General features: G+C 37.7%; 1 protein-coding gene across 4 annotated transcripts in view; it reads right to left on the bottom strand.

Annotated features, from left to right (window-relative positions):
• The window catches only part of TTC29 (tetratricopeptide repeat domain 29), a 308070-nt gene that overhangs the window by 125012 nt on the left and 162834 nt on the right, over window positions 1-20224 (bottom strand). For 3 of the 4 annotated variants that reach the window (XM_087736793.1, XM_087736791.1, XM_087736792.1), the window contains exons 4-5: window positions 9207-9303; window positions 5246-5329 (exon numbers count right to left, since the gene is read on the bottom strand). In XM_087736793.1, the coding sequence (XP_087592919.1) occupies window positions 5246-5329; window positions 9207-9298 (176 nt within the window). In that variant the 5' untranslated portion in view covers window positions 9299-9303. Of the gene's footprint in view, window positions 1-5245; window positions 5330-9206; window positions 9304-20224 lie in introns of those variants that run through there. The other variant, XM_087736794.1, reaches the window with a different exon arrangement.

The raw sequence follows: 20224 nt of genomic DNA, 5'->3' as shown, positions 1-20224 counted from the left end.
CAAATAAATCTAAAACTGCGCACCAAAATTCTCATGATTTAAATAACTTATAAACAGAGGACAAGATCAGAAGCAGCCCAGTCTAATAGTAGGGCTTACTAATCCGTCATGGCTATGATGAAAACAAAGAATAAAACACCCTTCAGGCTAGGCCTTCTCTCCATCAGCCCACAACCCCCTTTCTTCTCCCTCGGTGGACTCTCCAGATCATCCTGGCCTCTAATCAGTTAAGGAAGTTTCTTCCCCTTTAGTCTGGGAGGACAGATGGGGTTGAATATTCAGAGACCAACTGGTAGAAGAAGTAAGGATGTAGGAAAGAAATCTTTTATTTCCACAAACTTATCCTGAGCACTAACACTTAATCCCTCATTAGTTTTCTGACGTCTTTTTTCCTTAACTCTACCTAGCTGATATCGACACTGAAAACAGCAGAAACTTGGAGGGGAGGGCAGTAAATAATTTGTCCCTTTTAATTCTCTCAGTGAAGAATGGAAAAATAATCTTCTATCAGATGGCACTAACAGAAGATTTAAAATGGATGCCAGGTCACTTTTGTTCTGGACTTGCCAGCTTCCTGTAGAAATGCTGCCTCAGGAATTAGTGAATGCACCTCTCTAAGACTTCTACCTGATCCTTTTTAACAGCTTTAAAAATTCAATAGTTCTCCAGTGTGGGATTCAGCGGTAAATGTACATGTCTACATCTGAGCTGGTCACCCTAAGCTCTCTATATAAGCAACGGAGAGAAATAGGTGCTTCAAAAGTATAATTCACCTTATTCTAAAGCAGTTGTCTGAATCCTGAAAGATGGTCTCAACTAATCAAATTACTTCTTCTTAATTATTTCCATTGATTATATGGGGTGATTAACATAGTCCTCTGGCTCAGCTAAACTTAGGTGAAAACCCCTTTGCTGTTTCAGAGAAGGACAAAGGTTTATGGAAGCGAAGGATTGCTACTATATTCATGACTCATCACCCCTAGAGCAAAAATACTGTATTCCAATTTTCAGTATACAATCTGCAAAGTAGTTTAATAATTGATCTTCCCAGTATTAGCTGAGATGGCTGGCAATTGCTCTGGGGGTCACAGCCCACCTGAGAATGAAGGCCTTTGCCTTTTTGTGTTCCAGATAATCTTGAAGTGGACCAACCTTTTGGTGAATTCTAAGCAAAATAACCCACTATATCTCAAAAACATCTGATCTGATGCATATAAGATAATCTTGTCTCCTGCCCGAAAAAGTCATGTCAGAGCATGTCTTTGCTGACACAAATTTATCGAGGCAAGCTTTCCGTAACACGCTGATCTACCACTCACAAGACAAAAACCACAAATACAAATTTTCTGCATATCTGGGTCAGCCTGTACTGTCTCTGTATAATAATTTAGATGCCATCTGACTACCAATGAGTCTTGAGTGAGGACACTAGAATTCCATCATCTGATTCACAGAAATACTTCTAGTAAAATCACTGATGTAATATTTTGTTGTTATTACTAAACAAAGCTGTTCCTCTCATCAAAAAGATTTCAAAGTCTCTCTTTCTAGTCTTTAACTCTTTTTTGATGATATGGTCATCTTTGGACAATTGTCATTCGTATAAAGAGGAGAGAACCGTTACTTGATCTTTCTGCCCTGACAAAAACATCAGGAAACAGGAATGACAATATCAAATTCGGGTCCATTCTAGGCTCCAAACAAATTTGAAGATTCAACCCTGGAATCAATCTCTTGATGGAAAATGCCTTACTCCACAGTTCATCATGAACTTCTTGACTCTTAGATCAGTCGTAAGGACAATTTTTAATTTTTACTGCAATCCGATTTTGAGCCATTAATGATTTGGTGAGTCACGACCAAGAACAGAAACTATCAGGGAAAGCACACTGAAAGCCAGTGGAGTCAGCCAACCTCCTCATAAGCTTACAAAAGCCTAATTCTGTGGCAAGAAAGCAGTCACATTCTTCATTAATGGGAACCTTTACTTTTTTTTCCATCTCCAGCTTCTTATACCACATTCAATTCTTATTTGAAGTTAAAGTCTTAGCAAAGGAAACAAAACAAAATCAATGAAAAAAACCAAAGCAATATCCTGTTTTAATATAATTAAAGTACTATCTTTTGTAAGCACTGTTTTTTCTTCCTCTTCTATCATATCACCCTGGGACAAAAAATTATTACAAAGAAAAAAAATGAAAAACATCTCCACATTTTTCCACAGAAAAATGAGATTATAACATAAGCACACTTAATGGAATTCTTCTCATTTGCTGAAGTTTGGAACAGAGTACAATAATGTAGAAGGATAACTGCAACCCTTTTTTCCTTCAACTATGAAGAAACTAGCTGATCTTAATTTCAAAGAATATTGTGAAGGATACAATTTTAGGGAACAGCTTTAAAGAATGTTGCTTGTTTCCATAAATGTGATACTACCCATACATTCCTTTATTTAGGAGGTAATAAATTTGTTATCTGCCTAACATGCACCAAAAAAAAAAAAAGGTGTTTAATATTAAGCAGGAGTGTGGCTACAAGAATTTGTCTTGACAAAATAATGACTGACTCATTAAGTTAACCTCCATATTAAACAAAAGTACAGATATTTAGGTGGCAAAAGAAAGATATCCTGTTTTTTAAAAAGAAATGTAATAATCTGCTTCTGGAATGGAAGCAATATTTTTAAAAACTACACAGCATATTATAAGTCATTTCTCACACTTTTTTTAATAAAAACATCTGTTGTCTGCTGAGACGTACAAAGCATAACACTGATTTCAGTAAGATAATTTACAGATATGGCATTGCCTTACTTTATAAATTGGTTTAAAATTACAGTTGAGGCATTTAGGTTTTTATAACTAGATTAACCCAGTACTACTATAACTGTGTAGCTGCTAGTTTGTTACCATCTGTTTGCTCTCAAATGATTGTATCAGGTTTATGGAACAGCATTAATAAATTACATACTATCAAAAGCTAAAATTCTGAGAATAAGTAAATACACAGACCATGAATGTAATCTTTTAAAAGGTATACTTAAAAAATCTCCATAGAAATAAACCAGAATACACACGATATTTCAGTTTAATCTTCTAAGAGGCTTTGATAACTTTGAAAAACAGCATATTACAAAACAGTAAGGAAACACCCCACTTTGTGTAGGTATTGCAGAACAGATGATAAAATTCTCACTTCATTGTGTGTTTCCTTGCTGGTTTCCTTTTCCACAGCCTCCAGACTCAGGGTTTGGATATAAAAAGAAAAATTGTATAGGGGGGTTTTGGGGGTTGTTTGTCTTTGTTTTGTTCGTTTGTGTGTTTTGTTGTTTTGGTTTTTTTTTTAATAGCAGTAAAAGGCTGACCTGATCAAATCAGAGCTGTAAAATGCTCTTTGAAGCCCCAAGGCCTTCCTAAAATAGCAGTGACTTCTTGTGTAATCTCAGAGAGCACACTTCTGTCCCTAGCATGGTGTGTGTACTGTGGAAATCCACTGGGGCTAAAGACTGAAACAGCTCACTGGGAAGGCAAGTCAGTCTGCAAAAATTGCTGTAGCGTAATGAATACAGCAGCACTGCATAGCTGGTACAGAACTAGGGTGACAATAAGTGAAGGTACTTATTCTGTGCTTGCTCCCTGACATCTGATACTTCTTCCCCCCTCACAGAGCAACGACACTACTCTTATTTCAGGGGACAGGACCTCTGTCAACACAGCGTTTGCGGGGGAAGGATATGGTCCTTATGTTGGTCCAGCTCACGCAGAATGTGACCGAGTCACAGATCAATCTTCGTTTCCCTCTCTTTAAGCAGGGAATATTTAAACCGACTATGACACCTAGCACGATTAGTACGATAGCATGGTCAAAGGTAACTGTCCCACATCAACCATGTGTACCCACAGAGCAGTGATATGGCACTTCCCGCTGCCTCATCTAACTAACTTTTCTGTCACTGTTAGGCTGCTCTCTCCCACAGACTGTGACCATGATAAAAGAGTCTCTCTTACAGAAACAAAGAAACAAACTGAACTTCGCAAACCTTAGGATGACATACTGAGAAGGTCCTGCCTAATCCCATCATTGAACTAATCTTTAGTCCATCATCTTTGAACCTATTCTTAATTCAAATAAAAGAAGTGGGGTATGAGTTTGCTTTAAACAGATTGCTCTCCTAGATCATCAGACCAGATGCATTGCAATCTTTGTACCGACAGTCAGAACACTTACTATCTTTATCATGTTATCATTGTAAAAATAAAGGCAAATCAAACATGTATGACAGGAAAGGAAAGTTTGTCTGCTGGCTGAGTATTATATGGTATAGTTTTAGGACACTGATGAAGTTATTACCCTTTCAACTCAAATTTGGTAATTTTCTAGATTTTCATTTGAAAGTTTTTAGGGAAGGTTTGCAGGTTTATTTTTAGGCTAGGGTGGAGAAAGGAAGCATGTTTTGCAAGAAACTAGCTGGTCGAATTTCTCTCTGATGGATAGGATGTTTTTGTGCTGCAAGGGTGATCTTGCAATATTAATTGTTAAGGTGCCTAGAGCCCTTGTATATGCATCTTTTTATTATTTAAATATTGAAATAAATAAATCATCTCACTTAAGCAACCAGCAATTCAGATTTGTTAGAATTCTTTCATTAATTTTGATGGTGCTGAACCCCAGATCTATTGAAAGACTGAAGAATAAGTCAGTCATAGTCTCTTGTAACTTCTAAATGTAAATACCTCAGCTATAAGAAATCAAAAGTTATCTAGATTTCTTTCATTCATTGCGTTTTTAAATAACTAATGGTGTATTAAATGCTTCACTGCAGAAGTCAGCACTTGGGCTTGTCTAAATAATAATTCAAAATTACAAGAATATGTATGTTGGTATACTAAGCTTCCACCCCAGAGGAGATATTTCACAGAGGCTCAGATAAAAAAGAAAAAAAAAAAAGGCGCACAATTTCAAGTATAATTACCGACACAATCTTAACAATAATGTTACAAATGTGATATAACGCTTTGGTAAATATACAAATCAGTAAAATCAATGAGTTAAATGCTTTGATATATTTAAGATCAGGAGAAATGAACCATCATTATTTAATATCAACTTCAATTTTTAAATGCCAAGTTCCACTAAAAAGGGTAGGGCCTAGGGATCTTTAAATTTAAATGATTATGATGACTAGAAACAAAGGAAACAATAAACTTGTGGATGTTAAAATGCCTCAAAAAAGCCAACTTACGCAGCAGCTTCTTGTTTTGACAACCCTTTGATATTCTTCGCCAAATAATCATCTATGCCATCTTTGTCTTTGATCAAATGAATCCTAAATTTAAATGAAAAAAATTAAAAGAAACACTGTGAGGTGCTAACATAGACTTCTGCAGCATGTATAATATATTAGCATTGCCAAGTAGAGCTAAATACTGAAATATTGACAAAGTAATATATCAGACATTCTATAAACACATACAAATATCTTTTTAATTTTTTGGTCTGTAGCTATTTCAGATCTTTATTTCTGAAAGAAACAGAGCTGGTATTAGCTTTCAAGGTCCTGGTTATCTGATATTTCTGTCTAAACTAGAAGAAACTGTATTAGCTAAATCAATAACAATTGATTAAGCTATCCATATTTAAACTGTTTTCTAAAGCAGAACCATTACTTTTTTGCATTAGCAGTATGGACCAGAATGGTCCAATCTATTTTGTATTTAACTTTTTCAAAATTAAAAAAAAAAAGAAAATCAACAAAACCAATCCCAAACCCAACTCAAAATGTTTTCCTTAGTGCCGTGCAGACTTTTAATACTGCTCTCAGCTTTCCACAGTTTGAGCAGCATATTGCAAAAAGTGGTCCACTAAGGGGGTAATCCAAAGGGCATTGAAATAAACAGGAAATTTCAGGATGCATGGATCTAATTTTAAAATGTGAACTACACATCATTTCACCTTTTACTTGAGCCATCATTTCTTTGCATCTCCACTGATACACAAGAGATGCCTTGAATTTTAAAGGATAATATGCACTTACTGACCGTAAAGTGTATTTAAATAGATTCTGATATCCCAACTGTAGAGGATATTATCTTTAGAAAAGTAATGTGAATTTATTTTTATTCTTCATTAAAAGAGCATAAAGATTGTCTGGTTAATCGCTCAAAGATAAAAGAAATTAAACATTAGTGTTCCACATAAATCTATTACTTTCCTCTTTCTCTGTCTGTATTACACTGCTGTCTTTCATTACAGGGATGAGAGTAAATTCTTTTAATAATGTTCGCTAATATAAGCGTCATGCTCCTTATTGCTCTGAGAATACCAAAGACACTTCAAGAAGTTCATTCAAATGAAAACAAAATAGCTAAGCAATGTAGAGATATTTTGACATGTCTGTATTTAAAACAATGTAATAGTGAAAACTTCAAGCACAAATAGGGCATTTAAATTTGTTCCAGAATTTACTACTACTGAGCTGCACCAACGGAGGCTTATGCTTTCAAGCTGCACATAACACAATCCATATGAGTTGCTGCTGACCATGCAAAATGTACACCTTATGGATACTGCCATAAAAATTCAGTTATAATCAATACCAAAATTTAATCAATATCAAAATTTTCACACCAGAATAGTCACAATTTAGGAAGATATATAATGTCATTAGGATAATGACGATAAGGTAATTATCGTATATTTTAAACTGATGTAAAATTTATTGCAAGATACAACAGGTTTATATGAGGTAATAGAAAAACTGAAAAATAGTAATTAAATGTGAAGTATTCAGTAGACGACACAAAACCCCCTGGCTGACCTTTGTACTTTAAGACTGCAAAAATGAGCTTTCTGCACATCAGTAGCACATAGAGAACACACCAGATATGGGGGGCAGGGAGGGGGGGAAGTCCAAACCCCCAAACTGAAACAGTCAGCTACATCAAGCAAATTCCTAGGCATCACTATCAGCTTGCTGCAATTTAATCTACACTGCAGTTAAAAATAATCTTAAACTGGAACAAAGGAAAGCCTGATGCCTTCTCATTATCTTCTTAAAAGGTATTTCAATAAAAAACAATTGGGGAAAAGCCCCTAGAATCATATACAATTTAAAATGTCACCTGCCTTACAGTTAAGGTATAAATTTCTGAGTTCTCATTGGTAACACTCTCTAACTTAAAGACAACTACAGCCAAGGGGAAAAAAACCAAAAGCAACAACTTGCAAGCCAGTTACTGTTTACATAAGTTCTGCAATACCGTGTATTGGACTGATGCAACTACAAATGCGGTCATCCATCATAAAGAATTTAAGTTACTAAAAAAAAATAAATACTTGTCTCATCCTGGCTGTTATTATCAATGATGTTAATGTAGCAATAACATAGAAAAGACAAGCAGATGATATATAGGAAAAAATACACAGTAGAAAATTCCATTCACTCAAATAATAATTATTTAAAATGGCTTGTTATATGCAATGAGAATTAAAAACAATAAAAGTAATCAGTGTGAAGAACTGAGACTGTGACTTGGAATGGCTATTGTTGCTTAACAGAGAAATGAGGTGAGGATGGCACTGGCTAAGAGGCATTGTTTCTTTTCTTCCAGTTGTCACTTGTTTTTTCCAAACTGTTTTAACCTTATTTCTCCAGTGTTTCCATGATGATTCGCTGTATTTCATAAATAGTTTATAAAAAAGTCTACTTCACCTGTAAATTGGCTCCTATTTAATTTTAAATCACGCACTTCTTAAAAACAAATATATTTTAATCCAATGGACACCTGTCCCAGAGTTAACATTTTACACCATGCGTTCCTATAACTATTTCTGTTACCAGTCTACACAGCAAAAAATCAGCTACTGATTTTTTTCTAGAAATAAACTTCATGATAAATACACCTGGCTTTTTAATCAAAGAACAGAACAAAGTCGCATAAAGGACCAAACTGATTCTCAACATAACTTTCTGTCCCCACTACCTATTCTGTTAACTCAGACTCCAGTTTTCTCAAAATTTCCTATCAAAGAAAATGGCAGAGCTTGTCTTGTTCTAATCACTAGCCATCTACAGCACAGTCTAGACCATTACAGAATCACACATTTCTTTTCTACAAATAGGCACAACTTCTATAGGACTGCTATGGAATGATCTTGAAACTCCCCAAGTACAGGGAAGAAACAGGACTCCTACCTCTGGGGTGAGCTCTCCAACAATGTAGTTACTGGAAAAAGTGATTGCTGCAGAACACGGCACCAGCCATAAAAGATTAAAAAAAAAAAAAAAAATTCCAAGACACCACTGCATACCCTTATTCTATCAATGTGTGAGAGGACAGCTATCAGTATTAGCCCCTCAGAAAGACTGGGCCCAAGGATACTATGTTTCTAGATCCTTACTGCTTTTAGATGCCGACATGCAGCTGCTGAACCCTGAGATGCCCCGGACTTTCAGCCAAAGGCTAAGTGGAATGCTTCGGGTGGGGGGAGAGGAAAAAAAAAAGAAAAAAGACAGAAAGACAAAAAAGAAAAAAGACAAAAAAGAAAAAAAAAAGACAAAAAGAAAAAAAGAAGAGGGAGAAGAAAATAACCACAATTCTTTCTGAAATGGAGGAAATTCCAGGAAAAAGACTGTAGGAGGGCAGAGCAGTAACTGAGAGACCGGTACTCACTGAGTGAGACAAAAATGTACGGATACAAGTGACTAAGAGGAGAAAGGAGTGCAACAGAATGGAAAGCCATGCAGGCATGTGCAAGAAGATGGCTTGAAAGTATTATGGCGTTGTTAATTCTCTCAGTTATTAAGTACAGGATAATGTTTTTCAAGCCAGTTTTATTCATTATATTTTGAGACATGCAAAACTGTTTTGTGCCCAAATGAAAAAAAAAATCTTGTTGTTTCATTCAAATAAGTACATTTTCAATGACCTACATTCATATCAATGCTAAATGGAAATAACTTCCTATGGCTCTTGAAGGGGTTTTGAAAAATTAGGATCAATTATCTACCTTAAACAGACCACACTTCCTATTTCATTTTTTTTCCCTTTTAATTATGAAACTTTCCTAAGAGAGAATTTCCTTGCCTCTGATTTTTGCAGTTTTAAATATTGCAAAAAAGCAAACATAATTTGTCACCTCAGCATAGCTGATTGAAGCTATTCACAGTAAAAAGGGTACTCTGAAAGAAAAGAGGTACATACCTTGCAAAGTCTAATGAGGGGCAAACAGTCTGCTCTATGAACCTGGGATGCTCCCTTGGGCTTTGTAGGATCGCTTGGGGCAACACGTTCATTTTAACTAAAACAAACAAAACCAACGTTACTTGAAACAACGTCTTGACAGTGATGCAGTTTCTTATCCTTCTTGTGCTGCTTCCCAGACAACTCTCTTATTTCCAGTGCATTATGCGTAAAACCGGACTCCAGTTCCACACAAATCTTTTCAGGCCTCAGCATTACTTCAGTTGGACATAATGCACAGGAATGGTCATGATCTTTCAATGGTTTTCTCTCTTTCATTGGAGTGCTTTTGATTTACACAGGGGCAATTGATTCAGGAACCTTACTTGCATGTCAGTCCCTGTGCTATCAAGCTATCCAGGTCCAAGTATTCATAATATTTTAAGTTAATACATAAGGCTGAGAAATGATTGAACATGCAGTGTGCAATGCAACAATAGGCACTGTATTAATGTTCAAAATAATACATAATTGTAATATTAACAATCCTTTGAATAAAAACTGTAAGTAATGCTATACTTACAACACAGGGTTTTACTTAAAACAAAAGCCAAAAGCCCCACAGTTATGTAGAATCGTCTAGCTCGTCATTTTGAAGCACATAAATGCTAATAGGACTTTTTTGTCATATAGAGCTACTGTGTTTTTTCCCCAAGTATTCAGCCGACACTTCCTGCCATTAAAGTTTCAGCTGCCAGTTCCTTCATTTTGCATGTCTGTGATCTGAAGACGTTAGCAGCAGGAGCACCCTTACTTTTAAATTTGGTTTAATGTAGGTATTGTATGCCCTGCTGGTAGGCCTCAAGGCACAAACTTTTAATAGGGATGGGAAAACAGAATATAATGGGGGGGGGGAGGAGAGAATTTAACTATTTGCTACATTAGTGAAAGGAAATTTATTTTACAGGAAATAAATGTTAGATATGAATCAACTTGATACCGAATGATCAGCCTCAGACTAACAGATATTTTATATATTAGCCTTTCATGGGATCAAAAGCCGTTTCATTGATGCAATATTTTGCTACAGTTATAGTGAAGCAATTTTTTTACTTGTGTTACTTAGAATGGAATAACAAAGACAATTATAGGTTGCAAAGATGACAGGATATGGTATGTCCCCTAAGTCATTCTTTTAGGGCTTAGTACTAATGATAACATTTGTTACAGAAAGAAAAAATATTATTTATAGATAAACTAACCTACAATTGGAGGCAGCAACATTTTACACAAGTGTGTCATGGAAAAAAAAAATCAATAGAATAAAAACATATGGGTAATTCATCACTATAAAAGATTATACTTCTTACAGAGAATGACAGGTTTGTATCCAGAAGCAGTATAGAAAGGAAAATCTCTTTTTAGGAAGATGCTATTCAGTGAGAAATAGCAATTAAACTTTGTAACAACAACACTGAAGCCCAGAGAAGATGCAAAGCTTACTACAAGCCTCTTAGTTTTGAGGTATTAGCTGAGAAAAAGCAAACGGACCATGTCTTAATGGCAGCTGTTGAATTTGGCAAGGCAGGAGAGCTGACCATCTGCAGCTATAGGGCAGAAAAGGCACGGATAAGCACCTGAAAGGAGACCCTGAAAGCCCTGGTAGAGCCACTGCAACCATGAAAAGCTATCAATGGGCAGGTGTATTTTGTGGAATGCTACAGGTCTCAGGCTCCAGGTTGCACCCACATGGGACCTGGCTGGAGCATACAAAAGCTCCTCACTGGCCCACGTGCTCCAGCTTCCCGCCCCACAGAAATCAAGTGTATGATAAGACAGGCTGGTGTGCACACAGGTCTCACACTAACATGAATCATAGAATCATCGAATGTCCTGAGTTGGAAGGGACCCACAAGGATCATCGAGTCCAACTCCTGTCTCTGCACAGGACAACCCAAAATTCAGACCGTATGTCTGAGGGGATTGTCCAAATGCTTCTTGAATATTGGTAGACTTGGTGCCGTGACTACCTCCCTGGGGAGCCTGCTCCAGTGGTCCACCACCCTCTGGGTGAAGAACCTTTTCCTAATACCCAACCTAAACCTCCCCTGGCATATCTTCCTGCCATCCCCTCAGGTTCTATCATTGGTTGCCAGAGACATATGCAGACATTTTTCTGGGTCCACTACTGCCTCACAAGGATTAAAACTATTGGCCTGACTCCTATTTCAAACTCAAAGCTTGGGAATGAAAAAAAAAAATCTGCTTCATAATAACGTAAATGTTGTTTTTATGTTAGAGGTGGGAGGTTGCTTTCACAGTGAAATGGATGCTGTTTTTCCCTCATTTCTAAGGTAATACCTGTAATCTTTACAGGTAAATTACAACCGCAGAGACATACGACAGAAGGTATCAGCAACACATCCTTCTGAAACACGTGCTATTACACTCACATAAATTTCATTGCTGATCATTTAAAGACTGCTAACCCCTTTAAATCTTACTCCTTTATCATAAGGCCCAAGCCACATCTCATTTACTTAATCAAACACCCACAGAATTCAGCGAAAGACAAGGCAAGTGCAGTTCATTTCTGAAGAAGTGCTGCATTTAATCACACGATCAAGGGAATCTCCCCACAGGCTGGAATCGCTCCAACGTGCGCCAAAGCGAAAAGTAAAATGCCAGCTGATTGTAATGGCCCTTCCCGGCACATTTTAGGAAACCTGGCTCTTCCCACGCATTTTCTGAGGCATGCATAAAGCTAACTGGAGGCTGAGGATTTCCCAGAAAGGGAAGCAGCCTGGGAAGTAGGCATGGCTACATCCAACTGCCTTTGCGGACGTATTTGCTGCTACCTGGCACCTCATAAAATAAAGAGAGGTCAGAGTGTGACAGGGCAGACTTACAGCCACACCACTTTATTACACTGAAAGTGCTGATATGATGAATAAAAAAACCCAATACATTTTTAAAACCTATAGCCAGCATGATAGATGTAATTTGTTCCAAGTAACCTGGATGAGGTTATGGCCCCAACCAGCACTCGATCCATATTCTGAACCTCCTCCGGCCTTGTGGCTACCCAGCTCCGCTGCGGCGAGACGGCTGCCCCTCACTGCCGCCTGGCCTTCACCTACCGCCAGCCAGGTACACTTTTTTTTCCCCCTTCACCTGTTAACCACCCCCATACGCCACATACCCTCAACCCTTGCCTCTGCTACTGTCTCAGCCTCTTAAAAATATATATATATATATATATATAAATATAAATATTAGTTGAACTTTCCGGGGGAACAGACCTCTCCTCATGGCGCGGCCGCAGGACGAGGTCTTCACTGACGTGCCCGCCACACCCGGCGCGTAACGGCTCCGTTACGCCCCCACCCCCGCCGCGGCCCAAGGCGGGAAGCAGGAAGGGGCCGCCAGCGGCCGCGGCCCGGTCCCCCGCCCCGGCTCGGCCCTGGTGCCGCCGCCTGAAGCCGGGCCGCTCCGCGGGACGCCCGCGGCCTCGCCATAGCGACGGGGGCGGGCGGCGCTGAGGGCCGCCCGGCGCTGAGGGCCGGCCTCCCGCCCCGCCGCCTTCCCCCAAGCCGGCGTCGTCAGGCCCCGCCGCCCCCTTGAGGCCGCCCCGGGGTGAGGCACCTCTGCCCTCGGGCTCTGTGAGGCCGCTGGTCGCCTCAGGCGCAGGCCTGAGGAACGAGCCCAGCGATTCCCTTCTGGCAGAGGCCTGCAGGCCAGGTGAGCCGCAAAGTCCGATTTAGACCCTGAAAAATGTGGAAGCTGTGAGAAATCAGCACAGCTCGAGCTGTTCGGCATTAACAGGCCCTCCGGCTAACAGAAAGTGTTTGTCTGCTTTCTTGGAGCTCACATGAGCTCCAAATGAGCTTATCTCAAATGGGAGCATCTCTCAAAGCTAAGTTTCTGAAGTCGGCAAGCAAAGAATCAGTGACAACATCCTATCGATACTTAAGGTTTGTGGGCTTAGATTATAGATGAACACTTGCAGTGAGCAGGCTTTTTTCTTTCAGGACCTCTCATCTTCTCCGACGTCCTTCAGGACCTTCGAGCAATGGAAAAGAGCAAGTAGAAAAGACTAGACTTAATCTCTAAGTAAGTGACATAACATGAAGGCTTTTGGTTTGTGGAAAATTTTGTCACTTTTTGTTGATGAGAGCCTGCTGCTTAATTTACTGTAACAAAGGAACTGTTCTTGTAAGAGACTGATTGGTGAGGGAGTCTGGGAGCTTATAAGAAATGGAAATAGTGAGAAGGAACCAATGAGCTTTTGGTAAGTGCAAATGAAAATGATAAGAGAAACCATAATTGGGATGCTAAAGAATACAAAGAGCAGAGATTTTTCAGTAGCATCTTTTTTACTGTTGGAAACTTGACACCAGCAGAAGAGGTCATTTTTTAGCACAGATTTGACCTAGTTTTTCTTGCTGAAACTGGCTGGAAAACTGGAATGTCAAAATCAATTCTTATAATCTATTTTGGAAGGATCAAGTGGACAGAAAGCACTTCAAAAATGGCATTACCTGTTTCTGAGTTGATGGCAATCAGAAGGAAATGATCTTGAATGTTTATGGGTCAATGTTCTAACAGAGAAGTCAGAAGTTGACAGGGTACTTAGCTGATATCAAATCACACTAGAGAACAGCATGACCTATACCTTACCCACCTACAACATATAGGGAAAACTCTGCTGTACTGCAGTGAATTTCAATCTGAGTGACATATGCTAGAGGTCTCATGCTGCCAGTGTGAAAATGTACTTGGAATTTCAAAATACTTTAAATGTCAGTTTCCTAACTCAAAAAGGGTTGCATCCAACACACGGGAATTCTATATTAGACCTCATCTTGTCAGATGAAAGGGAATTGATCACAGAACTAAAAATTAGCCATAGCTTAGCTATAACTGATAATGATTTCATCACATTTGTTATGTGCAAACAGAATTAAGTCCAAACCAATAATATATATACTTAATGCTTTGAAAGGGCTAATTTTATAAAGGTGAATACTATTATAAGGTAAGTCTGTTGGGAGAAAGAACTTAATCTGAAATGGGAGAATGATAATTGGAAACCGTGTAAGGATGTTAGCCCAGATAGCCACAAAGCCATAATCCCACAACTAAGGAATACATTTCCTGAAAAGCCAGGGTGGTTTACAAGGAAAACATCTATGAAACAGAAGAAGGAATGTGGTATCATACATGTACACTGGAAGCTAGGAATTGTAGAAAATTACTGGGGGAAGTAAAAGGTTATAAGGGAAATATACACATGGTCAACAGATTTAAAATGAGGAAAATGAAGTTTTTTTCAAGTATAGAATATAGAAAATTATCTGAATAGTGAGAAGACCCTATTAAGGGATGAAGATGTCAGCTTTAACCATCATTAGTGACAAACTTGGAATGTTAAAACATATACATATTTCTTCTGTGCATTTGGAAAGCTGGCAGCTGATGTAGTTATGTTGTATGGTACTGAAGAGTTTTCTATTCAAATGATAATGTAGGAGGATGGTTCAGCTTCAGTTACTAAAAGAAAACTCGCATTAGAGAGTTTTGAATGAATATGCCAAGAAGTTGTATGCACTATCAATGTTCATATTCAGAAAGTTTTGGAACACTAAGACATTTATATGAAGAGGGTAAAGCTAGTATTGTTCTAAGACTTTGAAAGAATAAATGGGATAATAGTAGTTTATCAATGTGACATTGGTCACAGGCAAAATACGGAATAGCCAATATAAAACTCAGTTAACAAAGAATTTAAAAGAAGACAGATAATTCCAATTAACATGGGCTTCTGCTAAAAAAAAATACATATCCTGGCAGAAAAATAGAGCCTGGCAAACAGACTTTGTATTCTTCATGAGGCTGCAGGTTTCACATATTGATGTAATTTAATTAGACTTCAGTAAAGCATTTGACTTATTATCATATGGCTTTTTGGATGAAGCACTTCAATGACACAATTATTTGTATCCTATACATAAACTTACACAGAAAACGTGTAAAAACTGAGAAGATAAAACAGAAGATTTAAAATTACTGGTAATATTCTGGAACGATATCTGAAGTACTTCACAAGCACCCATTTTACACCATGGCAACATCTTCCGCATTAAGCATATATAATTCATTTGACGTGGAAGCAAAGTAAGAATTTTTTTATGGAGATGTGTTCAAAGGATCCTGCATGACAAACAATATGTAACTTAGAGAGCACACACTTTCGCAAAGAATCAAAGGCAGTCTACCTCTATATAGTAATATGAAGAGGCAGTAGCCTTTCTGTGGTTAAGGATGAAACCAACTCCTATTACAATGCTGTGCTGTAGCACCAATATAATTGGTCTAGAAATGTTTGGCCTGCAAGTCCTGAAGGGAAAGAGTGTCTGTCCATGGAAAAAAATGAAAATTTCAATTGCTAACACTTTTTGTTCCTATCATTGGGGTAGGTTTTCTTCCAATTCTGTAAGCAATGATAATGTCCAAGGAAGGATAGTATTTTATAGCATACCAACTTTGCAAAACCTGTGTGAAAAATTAATTTGTTTAAGCAAAACTTGGTGTTCAGATGTTTGCATATTCAAAAATGTAATCTAAAGAGGCAAAAAGTGCAATATATTGATCATTTTGAGTAGCTGGTACCCTTAGGAAATGTGTTTGTACAGCTTTAATGGTTGCGTGAAAAAGGAATTGCCAATATACTGTCTGTGCTTAAATGCGGTGAAGCCAAAAAATTACCAGAACATATCTGGATACTCTTGAATACTGAATACTTGAATACTGCTTGTAAAACTAGTTAAGAACCTGTGCACTATTACTTTAACTGTACGAAAAAAACAAAAAAAAGTTTTTTGACTCCTGCCTAGCTGTCCATCTTTGGTCCCTGGTAGTTTTGATTTTCCTATTAACTGGTAACCTGCCCACTGCAGAAAAAAACCAAAATTGAAGTGTCCCCACTCCTCCACTCTAGAAGAGGGGAAAGATGAGCACTACTTGGTGAAAACTAAAGTGATCATGGAGAAAAATGTGGGGGAAAAAAAAAAAAAAAAGGAGAAAAGGTCAAAGTGTCTGAAATACAAAACCAGGGAACTGGAGGGGGGTAACACTGAGCACACTATGAGGCAGCAGTCAGTGTACAAAGATGTACAAAGTACACAAAAAGTACAAAAGCCAGTGCTGGCTGCTGTGGGCTGCAGGTGTAGAGACATGACAGGCTGATGGAACAGAAATAATCTCTGAAGTTGCCAGGATTTCTTTAGTCAAACTTCTTCCTCCACCGGGCTCAGGGCCAGAGTTAAAAAGAGGTGAATGAGGTGAATTCCACAACTCTTTGAGACCTTGGATGGCATGCTAAGCTAGGTACTGATTTGGCATGAACTTTAATCAAAAGTTGGCTGTGGCACTACTGTTGTTTTTCATACCAAGTGAAATACACAAAAACTAAGAAACCCAGAGAATTTCTGGAGACAGATCCTGTAAGTTTTTGCAGTCAATACTTCTAACTTCAATTTTCAATGTTTTGTGTGAACTTTCTTTAAAGGCAAATATCAGGAAACCTGTCATCTCTCAAAACGGATTATCTTTCCATAAAATTATTCATTTTCCTATACATCTTTTCCTTATACATGTGAGAGCCAAACAGCATTTCTACCTTTCTGATGTTCCTACGTTAGTGAAATGTGTATCTTGCTGTTCTAAGTAGTTATCATAGGCCAAGTACCACCAGAAATGGTTTTCTCTTACACACACACGAGACGCTTCCCCGGGTACATGATAATGTTTTTCTTTCACAGCAGACTCTTCAAAACCATATTTAGATACCTTACTCGTAATCACTCTGTACATGAAACCCCTCTGTTTCTTTAGAGATGAGCGTGAGGATGTTGTGGACCAATCTGCTAGCACAGAGTCCAGTTCTGCCATGTACTGATCAGCTCCTTTGATGATAGGCAGTGGTGATGCTGCAAAACTTGCTGGTCGGGTACCAGCATGAAACTAGCACTTGAAGAAGCAAGCGGGGTAAATACAGAGTCCTCACAAATAGGGGTCCTGGTACAGGGAGTAATTAGCGAAGGAAGTCTGTGCCAGGCAAGACCTGGTACTGCTCTTTTTGACGGCAATGAAGTATCACTGAATATAAAAGTTACTTTTCCCACAAGAGCCATCTCTTTTAATTTCAGAGGCAGCTGGAATACACAACTAAACTGGAGAATTTGCCTCTGATTTTCTCTTTATGGCAAATACGTATTTAGATCTGAATAAGTAGTATCACAGTGACTAAAGATTTCCACTGTTTTTCTAACGCAGCACTTGCACCCTGTTTAACCAGCCTCAGCAATGTCTCTACATCATGTATCTCCTTTTTTAGCTTTCTATTTGAGTGATGGGATGGAGACAGCAGTGCTGATGAAGATCAAACAAACTTACAGTGTAAAAATTACTATAAGGATCTCTAGTCTTGCTATTCATTATATACATATTATGCATCGATATATTAGATCATTGTCAAGTTCCATTGCTGGCATAATAGGCTGAGGAAAGAGCCAAATATTTGACAGAGAACGCAAGTCTCTGAAATCTTTACTTCACGTTTTTTGTCATGTTTCATCTTGCAGTAGCTTGCAGCTGGTATTTAGATGGAAGTGTTCCACAGTAGCATTAGAGCAAAAGGATTAGATGCCATAAGCTTTTGCTTTATTAGGATTTGTGTTTCTCTTTGCTTATGTAATTTGAAACACTGTAACGGGAAATTAAGCAAAATAGGACTGCGTTAACACTAACGTGCTGGTGAGCATTTATTTAGGTAAGTTGTTCCATTCACTTCAAATGGAACCACTCATATGACTAAAAACTTGCTAACATAAGTAGCAACCCTTCCCTGTTTATCTCTAAACAAATAGGTCTAGGGCTGATATAGTTAAAACGAGGATAAATATAATTATGGTTTACTAAAACAAGCTGTGATTATTTCAGTAACAATCTAGTCTGAGTGTTTATGAAAGTATGGAATGTGCCTTGGTAAAAATAGGTACTAGGGAAGAAGATATGCCGCAAAAAATGAGAAAAGGTATTTATTTTTTTATTTTTTACAAAAGTAGCATTTCCTCAGCCATTGAAATAAGGGCTACAATGGGCAAAAAATTCTCCTCTTCAGGCTTTATTGTTCTGCGTGCCTAGAAATTTGAGTTTTGTGTTGTTAAAAAGAGGGTAGAAACATTCATTTGTAGTCCTGGAAGGCGGGAGATACTGCACTTCAATTTTATGGCTATTAAAAATGATAACTGGATTCATGGTAACTTAACATATCTCAGAAGTGTCTAAGTCAGTATTTCTTTAACCTGAGAGACATTTATGGGACAAACAAAGGTGGCATCGTACAAAGGTTTTATTAGCATTTGCCGGAGATCACCTAATAAACTTATTTATGACTGATGGAGCTGCAAGTAGTACTGCTTTCCAAAACTCATGCTGTTAAGTCTTTTATATCACACCATTGAAGCCCTATATTCTACATGCATTACAAAGAAAACTGCCCCAGCATGCACTTTATATGTTTACTCTCACTCCCTTTCCTACTCCCTCTCTTTACAATAAACTGAAATTTATCCCGTTAATATCTCCTCCTCGTTCTGTGGTAACGTTTACTTATTTCAGTTATTAGTACTCATAGATTTATAGGTATACATCAGATAGATTTTCACCTACCAAAACATTCGTAACACTATCAACTTGTTTTGCCTTTTTTTGAAAGCTGCCTAGAAAGATTTATATAAAAAGTTAATCAAACTACATCACTGACTCGGCTCATCAGTAAACTTTTTCATCACCATAACAATATCTATGCGACATCTAGCTTATCATCATGAATTATGGGGGAAAGGATAAACAACCCATTAAGAAATTAAAGGCCCACAAAGGTGCAGTTTGATAAAGGATAAAAAGAACCCACGGGGGTACGTATAATAAGATCTCTCTCCCCTGAAGAGTGATTGTTATCTTTCTTTCATGAGCGTCAAAGACCTGGAGCTTCTCAGTGCCTCAGGCAAGTGAGTTTGAAGGTCTTCTTCATGATTGAATGGAAAATAGTAATCAGAATTAAGTTAAGACTGTTTATCCTATAGAGCATTTAAAAAAAAATGCTTTATGTGTAGAACTGATATTAGAAACTGATAGAAACAGCCACTGTAATCACATTTAGAAAACTTTACCGTGTTTTGTGTATTCAGTATGTCATTGTCTTTTTATTCTTGTATATGTTGGGACAAGCTTTGTTTCACGGAGAACTGAGCTAAATAGCTCTAATACGTTAATTTGTATAGTCTTCATTCTGTAATAGATGGAAGCCTGTGTAAAAGAACAGTGACTTAGAGATAAAGATGTCTTTACAACCCCAGGAGAAATAAGGTATTCTTAAATAAGTTTTCATTTCCTGAGACAAAATATGCAGCCAATATCCTTACTGTACTGTAATTAATTATGCCTTTCTTTATACTAATAAAAGACAGTAGTATTTAGAATCTTTCAGATTCCTCTGAGTGAATTTCATGATTCTGTATGTGGTGTGACTTGTGGCTGAACGAGAATCTAACTAAATCAAAGGAGGTGCAATCAAAATGAATGACTTAAGTGATGACAATAGAATTATCCTGTACAGCTCTCTTCCTTGGCTGATAGATTATGCTTAAATTGGTGAAAAAATCATTTGAGATAATCAGAAAGACTGCCAGCAAAAGGTGCTCATATTAAGTTGTGCTGAAGGATAATATTTTTCCTCAGTAAGCCAAAACTCTAAAGTTTTGCACTTGGTCCCTGAAGATTGTTTATTCTTAATTGCTATTAAACTCTTCTTCCATTATTGGTTTCTAGTTCTGGCCACACCTGTTGATTGCCTCTCATCTTAAACACTGATACAGACAAGTAACTATGTATTATTTACAGATAACATTTCATGATGGAGCCTAGCCCTGAGACCTTTGTGCACTACTGCAGTGTAAATGATAAATAACAAC

This window comes from Nipponia nippon, unplaced genomic scaffold (genome assembly GCF_047370975.1).
Source record: "Nipponia nippon isolate SJK-2023a ecotype South Korea unplaced genomic scaffold, ASM4737097v1 scaffold_6, whole genome shotgun sequence".
NCBI lineage: Eukaryota > Metazoa > Chordata > Aves > Pelecaniformes > Threskiornithidae > Nipponia > Nipponia nippon.
The sequence above is the reverse complement of the archived record's forward strand: the minus strand, read 5'-3'. Positions and strand labels throughout refer to the sequence as shown.